Here is a 13,576-nt window from a genome sequence, read left to right on the forward strand (position 1 = left end):
AATTTCTCATTATTGTTGAATTGAAAAATAATTACTCTGGCAAAAATCCCACATAACCTGTCAGTGCTTAAGTTAAAGATGCTGGGGGGCAACCCTGGCACCAGGATCCTGTTTTTGGTGGAGAGGGACAGAGATAGGAATGGAAGAGAATCCGGGTTGGAAGCAAAATGCTTTTGTGGAGTTTAAATATAATTAAGACTCTCTTCTGCTATTTGACCTGAGTGCATCTCTCATCCTGGTATATGATTTGGCTGCTGGGGCTACTTGGGCTCACCTGTGAGATGGGACAAAGGGACCAAGGATTTTCATCACAGAGATGTATAGAGGGGATTACTTAGAGTGGAGGAGCTTTAATGGTGTTTTTACCTAATTAAAATATACGAGAATAGTAGGCCGCACCCCTCCACCCGGGTCTGGGTTCAGGCAGAGTTAATTTCCTCTTTGTTTACCCAGACGCTGTTCTCTGCTATTGTTACTTTCCAGCTTTGGGAAAATAATCCACTTTTTACTTATTAATATTCACTAAGCACTAAATATGCACTGTTCAGGTACTAAACAACAGCCAGGATTGAAAGGTAAAGGCAGGCATGACCTCCATGAGAAGCCTCGTGGCAGAGTGTATGGAGTTAGATGCCCCTCACTCCCTACCCCTGCGCCCACACATTGGGGTGTTTGGTACTCAATCATTCTGTCTCATGAGCCATTTCGGAGGACCATGAAGCAACTCTGCTTCCTTTCTTGTGTTGTGTCAAGAACTCATCCTCCTTTTGGTTAATGAAGTCCCTGGGATACACTCTGCCTTTAAAAGGATGACAGGAGAACTTTTATTAGTAGTGGTATTTCCATCATTGCATATTCTTTGGACTTTCAGATGCTCATCCTTCTCCTGGCAGAGCTGGACTCTGTTTTGGAATTCTGTGGATCTTGTTGTTAGATCTCACTTGGAAATATATTGCTTGGAAATGCTCTTAGTTTCATCTCTACCCGTGCATCTTCAGACCAGTAGTCTTCAATCTGGAAGCATAGGGACCTCCTAATGGAAGAGCCAAAATATACACAAGTACACACCCTATGCCTAGGCATGGCCACTTTAGATATATGCCCCAGAGAGATTCTTACACATTAACACAAAGGGACACTGCAAAGATACTTTTCGCAGCATTGTTGTAATGGCAAAAAATGAGAAACTGTCTAGAGATCATTAGTAGCAAAATGCTTAAATAAAATATATTCTTTTCATCTAGTGTACTACCATGTAGCTTATATAAGGAAAGAAGAGGCCCTGATATATAAAATGGAGACGTCTCCAAAACACAATGTTGAATGAAAAAAAAAAAAAGTTTAAAGAAGGAAACATAATGTATGATATCATTTAAATAAAATATTAAAAACATAAAACAGGGCTATATATGAATGGAGTCATGTATGTATATAAATATAAAAGATGGGCTAGGAAGGGCCATATGATTTTCACGAAATGGTTGTTTATGGGAGCCTGGGGGAAGGGAGAGAAAAATACAGAAAGCTATGGAGACCCAGGACGTTTATTTTTATTTATAATTTTTAATTCCTTTTAAAAAGGAAAGAAAGATATTATTTTAATAATTGTTAATTCTGGATAATGGGCCACAGGCCTTCACCATATTATCCTCTATTCTCTATTTTTAAAAATTAATAAAGTAAAACATCACTTATTTCTTTCTTTATTTTTAAACATCACTTATTTCAGTTACAATCAATGAAGTGTATTCACTTAACCAATGTTTCACTGAAAAGAACAAGAAAAATGCCCAAAGATGGTTCAGTAGAATGGCAGTGTAGGTGGGAGGTAATTTCTGCATCCCTATGAACATGTCACATGCATGGTTGGTACATCTACTGATGAAAAGTGAGGCAACAGTGATATGACAGAGAGAAGCCTCTGCTTGTACACTGTCCTGGTCCCCTAGCCACTGAGTTTAGACCTAAGATTCCTGCAATCTTAGAGGAAGAATCTTACTCACTGTGTGGTTATGGCCTCACCATCTGTTCTACTCCCTACTGGGTGATTTATAGGTGGGAGATCTGTTGAGGATGGAGAGATGCTAATGCCCGGTCCGTATCCTTAAGCATCTCATGGTCCTCTACAGCAGCCACAAGTTTAGATAAATTTATATTACAAGGCAGTGATTCAATTATAATATGATCCACACTCTAACAGGGGTAGAGCTATCAAGCTTTCCTAGCACAGGAGACAGGGAAAAAAGGAATCGAAGGACTGGGACTTGGTATTTGCTGGATACGCCAGGCCAAAAGAACAACATATGCAAAGACAAGGAGGCAGGAAATGGTTAAAGAGGGACCCTTGGTTTGACAAGGTAAGTTGCTGGGTCCTTTGGCTCCACACAGGCCAACTCCTGACTATGCTGGTCCCCAGAGTGGTAAGAGTGGCTTTTCCCTGGATAGAACGTCTTTTCCCATATATCCACCATATGTTGTATCTATGCTATGTGGCAGTAACTGGTGTGCTCGGCCACCCCACCTACCAAAAACCTCACGCTATTGGTTTGTTGTTGTTGTTGTTGTTGTTTTTAAATTTATTTATTTATTTATATTTATTTTTGGCTGTGTTGGGTCTTCGTTTCTGTGCGAGGGCTTTCTCCAGTTGCGGCGAGCGGGGGCCACTCTTCATCGCGGTGCGCGGGCCTCTCACTGTCGCGGCCTCTCTTGTTGCGGAGCACAGGCTCCAGACGCGCAGGCTCAGTAGTTGTGGCTCACGGGCTTAGTCGCTCCGCGGCATGTGGGATCCTCCCAGACCAGGGCTCGAACCCATGTCCCCTGCATTGGCAGGCAGATTCTCATCCACTGCACCACCAGGGAAGCCCTATTGGTTTGTTTTTAAAGGCATTTGTTATAACCTTTACCTCCAAGTCTTGAGAGGTTGATCTTGACCTGCTGGTCAGTCTCAAGGCCCTTCCTAGTTATTCTCCACATTGGTTTGACTTGAGGGGATTGCCTGCATGGAGAGTGGGCGACAACATCCTACCTTCCCTTCACACCTTAGGGGAAACCAGACTTAGTGAGCTCCTCTTTGGAATCCTTGCTGCGAAACAGCCTTGGAAAATTTCCTCACACAGCCTCCTACTGGTCAGCTTATTGGACTTGGCCATATGACCTGCTCCCAAGGGAACTCCTTGGTTCTTCCATTTCTCCAATTATGGAGGTGTCAAGTATGCAATCAGGAGACAGAAGTGTTAGCCTGTGGATAGACAGAACTTCAGAATCGTGACCAGTCATTTTCTGTTATATTTCCTTGGTCTCTTGTACATGTTGCCTTTGTCTGCAAGGCTCAGACCATCTAGATGACCAACATCTAGAAGTTGAATAATGGTGGCACTGATTTTTTATCATTGACCACAACTCAGGAGGTTGTTAGCTCAGCTCTGTGGCTGAGAACTGAGATTCCACCAGTCTCACTGTAAGATCTTCTGCCAGAGATTTCGTACTTGGTTCAGCACAGGTCTTTGTAGCTGCGTTGCAGCGGCTGCCTGGACTCCTGGCCTAGTCATTAGGCAAATGTCTTCCATAAAGTTGCCTCACTGATCCCAGGAACTATACCAGCCAGCAAAATGGAAGGAAGGGATGTTCAAAAAGGAGGTTTATTTTCAGAAAAACAACATGAAGGTGGGGGAAAGGGGGCAAAATCTGAAAGAACTGGAGGAGGAGATCTGTTCAAGCAAAATTTCCTCTTGCTAATTAATGCTGGCCTCTTCTTCTGCTCTTGTGCATCTTTTTGTCTTCAACCTAAGGTGGAAAATCACTTTTTAAGCAGAATTATTTGGAAAAAACCTGGCCTGGTCAGTTCATCAATTGTAACAAATCTGCTGCTGTGGGTGGTGAGGGCTGTTGGTAACGGGGGAGGCTATGCATGTGTGCGGGCAGGGAGAGTGTGGAAATTCTCTGTACCTTCCTCTCAATTTTGCTATTTAAAAAAATAGACTGGAATTAGGCAGACTTGGATGTGAACTTTATCTTTGCCACTTTCTAGCTGTCTGATCTTTACTAAGGAGTTTAACTTTTTTGAAATTCAGATTCTCTGTTTATAAATATCTGAAGGTCAAAGGAGACCATAAGAAATAATAATAATAGCTGTCATTTATTGAGCAACTATTATGTGCTGGGCAGTTTCTCCTTAGCCCTCACAGTCCACTGAACTGATTGTTTCCACTTTGCAAATGAGCAAATAGATGCAAACAAGTTAGGAAGCTTGACTTAGGTCATCAGCGAATAAGAGGCAGAATTCGTATGTTGAAGCCAATGTAACATAGAGGTTAAGGGTATAAATTCTTCTAAGGATGCCTGCTCTGCCCCTGGGGACAATTAGGGCAGTTGTGAATATAAGATGGTTCAATTCATGGAAAAAACTTAGAAAATATTGAGTTATGGGTACTACTGTTAACCCAGGGCCCCCCAAACATGTATTCTTTCCACGATCTCCTTCCTTCAGAAAAAAGCCAAGTCAAGACTGGCCTGTACTTGACATTTAGTAATATTTTCTTAAAAATACTACTTTTTAATTCCCTTTCTCCATCAGCATTTTTCCTCTCATAACTGAGGACTAATTCAAAAGCTTTATATATGTGTGTTGGGGGGCAGTTGACAACTATAGCTTAAAAATAATATCCAAAATTTTTTTGTGTCAGTTTAAAAATATTGGCCAATAGACAAAGTAGGGTCAACCATCTAGAGCTCACAAAAACCGTGTAAGTGATTTTCTTGAGTTGGGTTTTTGATGGAACAAAAAGGAATTCCAGTCTTTCATCCACTCATTCATTCTATCAGCCAAAATGTGTATATATTCTATTATGTACCTATTATGTGTCTGGCCCTGTGAAAGCATATATCGCATTTTTAGTTTTGGAATGTTCTTCCAAGATTTGTGACCAAAGCCAATTGATTTTTTTTTGTGTGTATAGTCACCTGATATGACCTTCTCCTACCAAAACTGTCCTGAAATTTCCTGAGACATTGACTCATCTCATGTTCCATTATAGTTAGTTTGAATCAAATGTCATCCCCCCTTCTTGGGTCATTACTCCCCCTCCCCCCTTGATTTCTGCCAACACTCACTTGTCTGAGCCCCGTGGAACCTGTATGGCTGCTCATAGACAACTCTCTCACCTCCTTACAGCTTGAATCCTTTCTTTTCTCCTAGTGACTTCAGATCAGCCTGGGTTCTCCCTGGGCTTTTACCTTCCACTAGTCCATTTTCTAGCAGACGTGCTAAAAACCAGGAATTAGATGACAGGAAAATGGAGGTAGAGGAACTGATCTAGTCACTGGGCCTTTGAACAATTAGCAGGCCAAAAGGAGTTGATCAATTTCCATTCAGAGTTTTCACTGTGTTGTAGACAGGTATTGTTGCAAATAGTAACAATAATAGTAAATGGGTTACAAATAGTTGAAGTGATTTGGAGACATGCTTGATATATAAACATTTTTGATGTAGAGTTCTTTAGAGCATGGAATGCTTCATCCCTTAGGAATGGTGTTAAAGATGGTAGATAAAGGTAGGAAAGGGACATTGTATTGATCTTTACTGTGTTCCAGGCACTCTGCTGGGCACGTTACAGCCATTAACTTATTGAATTTTCACATCTACCTTGCAAGATAGTTATTAATGTAACTGTTGTTGCATCTACTGTGCAAGATAGTTATTACCGTTGTTGTTATTATTATCATTATTGTTATCCTTAATTTCCAAGTGAGGAAACAGGGTCAGGGAGGTAAAATAAGCTGTCCAAGTTCACATCGCTGGGAAGAGGTAGTGTCGGGATGAGTCTCCTCTGAGGATTGCCCACAGGACGAATTCCACCAGTGTTGTAATACCACCTGCCCTACCGCATGGCGCCGGCCTCTTTCTGGGCGTGAGTCCTGGCAGTGGGGCAGTAAGAAGAGCGAGGAGCTGGAGGAGAAACCAGCCTGAGACAAAATATGCCCTTTTCCATCTCCCTTCCTTCTTTCTGAACCCTAGCCCTTGCCTTCCCAAAGACGCCAGAGAAATGAGTCGGCAGAGACCGGGGCAGATCTCAGATGTCCGAAAGTCCCAGCCCCTGTATAGGAATTCTGAAAGCGTTCCCCCCATTTTCACTTTCTCTCTAATATCCTATTACATGATTAAAATATAGTTCTGGGACAATCATTCCTTGAACCGGCATTTTGACACCACACTTAATTACTATTATGGCATGAACCTGAGTATTTTAAAAAGCTACATGTGAACCCCCACTCTGCTGTTTATTGGCCGAGTGGACTTGGGCAAGTTACCTTCACCCCCTAATCCGTTTCTGCAGTTGTAAAACTGGGATGATAACGTGAGTAGTTCCAGCCAGTCACTGAACAGCTTTCATTGAGTAACACCATGGCCTCGTCACCGACTGGGGCCTGGGAGATGGAGAAGCAGGCAAAACAGAGCCCCTACTCACAAGAAACTGATATTGTACTGACAAGGGAAAAAAAGCAAAACAAAACCAAGAATCAGGGTGGTAATGAGGAACAAGTGAGAAAATGTATATAAAGTATTTAGAACAGTGTTTGGCATGTGGTAAGCGCTCAATAAATGTTAACCATTATTCTTTTTCCATCCGTATAGCAATTTGAAATTAAAAAAACCCTGTGTATCCAGGCTCCCAAATAGGGTTTCTTGCCCCAGCTGCTGCTTCACTTCCAAGCCCACTGATTTTTCTAGAAGCTCTGACAGTTTCCACAGCATTCAGGCCCTGTGCCCTGGTCTCAGGTGTGGAGCGAGGCTGTCTGTTTGATACTCAGTCGGCTGTGTCCTGCCAGTGGGTTTGAGCCCTTTGAGGGTAGAGGCCAATCTCTTATCCTACTGTGTATTCCGAGGGCCTGCACGTAATAAGTGCTCAATAAACATTTGTTTCTGAAAGGAGATGGGGGGGGGTAGTTTGTATGTGGAGTCATGATATACCCCTGGATGGTTTTATATTTACTGTATTCTACTAAGAAAAGTGTTGGCTTTTGGTGTGGCCATTGGGAGGAGGCCAGAGAAAAAGAGACAAGGACATTCATTTGTCTAAGCTTCTTCTTTTCTGAAAAGAGGAACAGTATCAGTCTTCAGTGGACCGTTAATTATTCCCATTGGGACTGAAGGCTTGTTCCCAAGGCCTGCCAGTGACAACAACTTAATGTTGTCATAAGCAGAACAACTTAATGGGAGGAAGAGAGGCTGGTGAGATCTTGGCCAGGGCCCCAGGGTTGGGGGCCTTTAAGAGAGGAGCCAGCAGGCCCCTCTGTGTCCCTCCCCCATCTGACAGGCAGCTGGGAAACATCTTGTCCTGAAATCTGGCGCTAACCAACAATTCTCTGGAAAAAGATTGCACTTAAGAATTTGAGGGTAAATCGAGCACTATACAGAGAATGAGGCCCAGGTATGATTCCCCCTTTTAAATGTAGCACTTTGCATAACCCTCCTAATTCCCTGTTAGAGGAGGCCCTTCCCCTGCCCTTGAAGCTTAGCAATGATTTTAATGGCCTTCAACTGGGCCAATTTCAAATTATTTTCTGGATGAGCAAGGGAAACATTCAACCCAAGACAAACAAACAGAGTTCATGTGGATGGTTTGCATTCTGCTGAACTATTCTGCTTTTAATAACTGATTTAATAACGAGCAAGTGATTGCCTATAATCTTAAACCAATCCTCAAGAACAATCCATATGCATGTGATGGTTGCTTGCGCACAAACTCATCTTTCTACATAAATCCATGTAGCAATACCTGTATCTTTTCTAGGGATATTTGCATAGAGGAAGGCTACAGGCCACACACAACTTTTTTTTTGAATAAATTATTGTTAAAAAATGTACTCTCCTTAACCTGGTTGTAATATTGTGGTTTCTGTTTGTAAAACCAGACTCCTAAATGAGCAAAGAGAAAGAGAGAGAGAAAAAGCTGAATGCATTTTACATTAAAAGCAAAGCTTTTTCTTAAAAAATGTCACATTGTGCTCCAGAATACGTTTATTAAATCTCCCCAAATATGTCCTCGAGAATTAATTTTCATTTGCTTTGCATTAACTCGTTTATTGAATTGGAATTCAGTCCCCATTTGAGGCAATTAATTTGAAGAGTGACCACACGCCTGCCCACACCCCTTCCAGAACACCCACACACATATGCTAAGTCCCAAGCCACCGATGACTGAATTTTTCTGCCTTTTTCCCTTTTCTTTTCCCCTTTGAGATATTTTTCCACTCTTGCCTGTTAAATAAATGATCTGTCTTTTTGCAGGATAGCGACAACCTCTGGTGGGATGCGTTTGCCACCGAGTTTTTTGAAGATGACGCCACATTAACCCTTTCCTTTTGTTTGGAAGATGGACCAAAGCGATACAGTAAGAAAGTTTATTTTCTCTAATATTCCCTCTTTTTGCGCCCGTAAGGAAAACACAGGGGTCTTCAGAGAATAATACAGTGCTGACAGGCTGACAATAATCCCGGCCTCCTGCCTCTGATCAAGGCACTGTCACCGGGTGGCAGCCCGACTCGGCAGCAAGAGATTTCCTTCGAGGCTTAGGATGTTTGGACATTTGCCAGTTTAGAGAGTGAGGCAAATGTGAACCAAGCCCCCCAATGATAAGTGGTAGCTGAATTGTGGAGACTTGCCATCCATCTCTTCCCTGCGACCCTTCTTTATGCTTGACAACGCTTCACACCCAACATTCTGCTTCTGAAGTTCCCCTTAAAAAAATATCCTCACAGTCACTGTATCAGCTATATCCTTCTAATTCCCTCTTATCAATTATCTCAGGTATTTATTTGACAAGTGCTATGTTTTCTTGGGGGCGGGGGAGGCCACAGCTGCTTTGACCACACAGTTTGGGATTCTTGTTGACAGAATTTATAGCTCCTTGTCTTTCTGGCGAGTGATAACTGTGTAAAGATCCTCAAATTACAGCCTGTGGCACCTTGGGTAACAGCTGATCTGTCCTGATTAGGTTCAGCCAACTTGTCAGAGATCAGATTTGCTAGTTGTGCTGTAAGACGGAGAGGCATAAATACGTCAGCACGAAGACAATTAATGTCCGGTTAGATCAGAGAGAGATGCGTTTTCAGAAATCAGCGTTGCACATGTGAAGGGATCTGTCTGTCAGAGGGTAAAACATCCCAACTGTCTCAAACACAGAGCTGATGATGGGACCAACCACAGTATGTACAAATGAGTCGGTCCAGAGCATTGAGTAAATGATAGGTAATAGCGCTCTTGATATACACAATGAAAAGATCTGATTGTTGCTAAATGTATTTCAAAGCCACTAGAGTACAACCAGTGCTTTTTTTTTTTTTTTCTTAATTTTACAGGACTTTAGACAACTTAGTATTTGGATCTATTGTATGGTGAGTTGATTAATTATGCTAATAAATAGATGGTGATTTGGCAGAAGTGGCAAACAGTGGAAAGCAGGACAACTTGCTCAATTGAAACTCATTGACGGAAGCATCTCTTTAGATTTGTATATTGTGGGCTTTCAGAGGCTGGGACATTTTTAAGAAATATTTTGGGTGAGAGGGGCAGCTAGTGTGCCAGACAAGGGGCTTTTCCAGAACGTCTTTACATTCAACATAATGACACCTGTTGCAAGCACGGGCAAGCCCACTTCATCGGGGGTCCTGATGAGTTCACTCGCTTTCTGTGTGTGGGTGCCCCAAGCAGCCTCACACCCTACAGAGTGCGAGAGTCGAGTACAGAAGCTGCCGTTTCAGAATTCCCAGGGAGATAAATGAACTCGGCAGTCCAACAATTACTCTCTCCCCAAAAGCCTGCCGGATCAATGGTGAATAATTTCGAACCAAGCAGTCATCCATCCTCTGAGTCTTCTTATTTTTGTCTGAGGCATAAGCTCAGATAACTTCAAGTTATCATTGTTTTATGTTCCTGTGCTTTGTGTGTGTGTGTGTGTGTGTGTGTGTGTGTGTGTGTGTGTGTGTGAATCCGTCAGGGTCTGCTCAGGGAACTAGAATTACTAATAAAACAGATTCTCAATCTTCCTTCTGTCCACCCCTGACCCCAACATCATTTGGGGGTGAGGCATGATCAGTGCTTGTTAAGATCTTATATTCATGTACAGGAGTAAATGCCTGACTACGAGCCGTTGTTGCCCAGGTTTCTTTGTTTCTCTGAACCAAAATATTTCCCGAGCGGCAAAGAGAAACAAAGATGATCGACAGTCTGGAGCCCAGTCTCATCAGCTGCTTTGCTGACAGCCTGGTGATGTGCACACGCTGCTGATGTGCGGGCAAGTGACAGCTGATTGACAGCCTAGGACCGGGAGATAGGGAAGATGAAGGATGCTTAGAACGCCTGACGCACGTGCTGCTTATGCAGCGCTCCAAGCATCTCACGGCCACCTTAACCCATTCACGGTCCAGGCACACTGTGCCGGGTAGGCAGGGAAAACACACGCTGGCCCTGGGCTGGGGCTGCAGCACTTCCTAGAGACCTTGCAGGGAGCTGAAAGCTTTGCATTTCTGAGGAAGAAAATAGGACTTGGCTATTACATTTGTGTATGTAAAACATTTCCCCATATTGCTTTCATTCTAGGTACCAGGAAATATTCTAGATGAGGTTTACTTAACCCTTACTAGAAAAAACTTTTCCTTCTCCCTCCCCATGTCTACTTTTTCAGAGGGTTCCTCTGGCTCTAAGAGAGCTTATCTCTAAGCTACCGTAAATCATGTAATATGTGTTTACTTGTTTATTTGTTACCTGTCACCCCCTATTAGAATGTTATCTCCCTGTGCACAGGGGCTTTGTTTTATTTATTGCTGAATTCTCAGATTAATATAGAAACTTGCACAACATAGGTACCCAATAAATATTCATTGAATGAATGGTTGAATGAATGAATGGACATTTGGGGAAAAGTTTATATCCCAAACAGAATGCTGGCAAAACAATCCCCATACCGACATCCTTGGACTTATTTAAATGGGAAGAACTCAGTCCAAAGTGCTCTACTGGTGTTTTCAAATAAGCTCTAAGATATGGTTGGATCTATTTTAAGTTGCAGGGGTAGGGGGGACTCAACAGTATAATAATTCAGGAGATAATTATGTTGGGGAGATATATTACTCTTCCTTTCAGAAAGCTCTTCTGTATCAATCTCATTGCTCCACCCACCCCAGTCTCTACTCTCCTGATGGGAGTGGGCCCCCTCCCCAGGTGGGATATGATTGGGATTGCCGATGGAGACTACTGATGTCTTCCTAGAAGACGGGGGTGAGGTTGATGTGGAGAGGGGCCAGACCGACAAGGTTACTGGACCATGTAGCAATTGGGATGTGCGTCCCTAAGGCCATGTGCCTGCCCCTGCCTTGTGGGGCTTCATGAAGTGTTCCCCCAGCAGCTGGAGAAGCCAACAGTCCAGGGTGGAGGTTTCTGCTTGGGTTAGGTGGAATCTCAAGTGGGGAAGAGGGCCAGAGGTAAGAGAGCCCCTCTTGATCAGCTGGTCTGTGGTTAAAGACCAGTAGAGCTGAAAAGTGTCTTTCTGGAAATGGACCCTTCCTTGGTCTGCAGAGCCCCAGCTGGTGAGTTACTAGGCCTCAGGTTGACCGACTCCAGAGTCAGAGTTGGGGTGCACCCCCCCCCCACCGCCGTCCTATCCCTACACCTCCCACGGCTAAGAGGAAAGAAATGGATTCATCAATTCACACTTTCCGAGGAACGTAAGTCACAAATAATTACTGTGTCTTATTTGATAGAGAGGGCAAGGCAAGCAGAGGAATGGGGTCTCAGCCCTCTGCATGCTTATTTTGCAATTCTGAGTCCAGCGTGGTGTATGATTTTCCTTCCGCATCTTATACAGAAGCAACTGTTCTTAGGTTGCTTGCTCACCATTAGCTTCAAGCGAGGATTGATTTTCCTCTGCTCCTTTTCTGGGCATGTAGTGGAATTGTGCCCCACAGTCTCCCCACTCCTGATGACCAGCACAGAATCTTTTCGGTAAAGGTACTGGTAACCGCCTCAGGAAACCTAGGCCATGTCCAGGGCCACACTGGCCATGTTCATCTGTCAGAAATACATGGTTCCCAATTCATTCAGGAAATATTTCTTTGCTGGGAAAGATACATGGAGAGAGTCCTCCTGGGACTTCCCTGGTGGCGCAGTGGTTAAGAATCTGCCTGCCAATGCAGGCGACATGGGTTCGATCCCTGGTCCGGGAAGATTCCCAGATGCCACGGAGCAACTAAGCCTGTGCGCCACAACTACTGAGCCTGCGCTCTAGAGCCCGCGAGCCACAACTGCTGAGCCCATGTGCCACAACTACTGAAGCCCACGCACTCTAGGGTCCACGTGCTGCAACTACTGAGCCCACGTGCTGCAACTACTAAAGCCGTGGACCTAGAGCCCGTGCTCCTCAACAAGAGAAGCCACCACAATGAGAAGCCTGCACACTGCAATGAAGAGTAGCCCCTGCTCTCCTCCACTAGAGAAAGGCCTTGCGCAGCAATGAAAACCCAATGCAGCCAAAAGAAAAAGAGAAAGTTCTCCTGTGTCCCATGGCGTTGGAGAGGCTGGGAGGCTAATCAATATAGTAGAAAGCTCACAAGAGTTCAATGTGAACATTCTTGGTCTTAACCTGTGCTTGTATTGGTAAACAGAGCCTCCATTTCCTTATCTGTAAAATGGCCATAAGACTACCATCACTGGCTTGCAGTGAAAATTAAATGAGATAATATAATCAAAGAACTGCAGAGCATTTGAAGAATGTGGTAGTCAGCCTTAACTATTATTATTGATAACAATGCACGACCTTGGCATCACTACAGCTTCCGTGCATTGGAGAAGCTTGCCATTTGCAAGTGTTTATCAAGTACGTAGAGCTTGCTGGGCAGTGGAGAGCCTACAGACCCTTCTGATGGGCAATTCCTGCTGAACTGCAACATTGAAGAAATCACCCTCTCCCAGGCTTTCAACTGCAGAAACCCACTGTCATCACTGGTAAGTGATGTGCGAAAGGAAGGGAAGGGCAGTTGAGAATGTGTGGGTTCTGTGCTTTGGGGGCTAAAGACTCCAAACACTAAACTATGTCCAGTTTGGTCTTGCTTTGGAAATTGGGATGGGGGGGAGTTGACATAAATACTAAAATGCCATCTTATTTGGGGGCACTTCCTATTGGCTTTTTTTAAGGGAAATGCGTGTGGTTCAGGCAGGGATTCCTGGTCTGAAACCTGGGTTCAAACCCAGCTTTGTCTTTACTGCCTGAGTGATTTGGCCTAAGTCACGTTCTAAGCATCAGTGGCCTCATCTGCAAAGTGAGGGTTTGATGAGATGACACGTAAATTTCTTTGCAGAGTTTCCAGTGCCTGGAAAATGCTCCGTAAATAGCTGTTGTTATTCAATTGAATTCCAATGAGCATACCTCAGCCTCTAGATTGAGATCCAGGACAACTCAGATACAATCATCACTAATCCTTTAAATATTGTTCGTAATTTGAGGGTGATGGGTCCCAGTAATTTTCCGTCTGACAACTGTTATTTCCTCTTGAGTTTCACATTCTTTCTGGAGTAAGGGTTTCT

The 13,576-nt window shown here is 43.6% G+C and overlaps 1 protein-coding gene across 22 annotated transcripts in view; it reads left to right on the plus strand.

Moving 5' to 3' along the window:
- Window positions 1–13,576, plus strand: part of LDB2 (LIM domain binding 2) — a 400,597-nt gene that overhangs the window by 151,017 nt on the left and 236,004 nt on the right. For all 22 annotated transcript variants that reach the window (XM_082462629.1, XM_082462644.1, XM_082462640.1 and 19 more), the window contains one exon: window positions 8,288–8,390. In XM_082462629.1, the coding sequence (XP_082318755.1) occupies window positions 8,288–8,390 (103 nt within the window). The remainder of the gene's footprint in view (window positions 1–8,287; window positions 8,391–13,576) is intronic.

This window comes from Balaenoptera physalus (assembly GCF_965194825.1).
Source record: "Balaenoptera physalus genome assembly, chromosome: 5".
NCBI classification, from domain to species: Eukaryota; Metazoa; Chordata; class Mammalia; order Artiodactyla; family Balaenopteridae; genus Balaenoptera; species Balaenoptera physalus.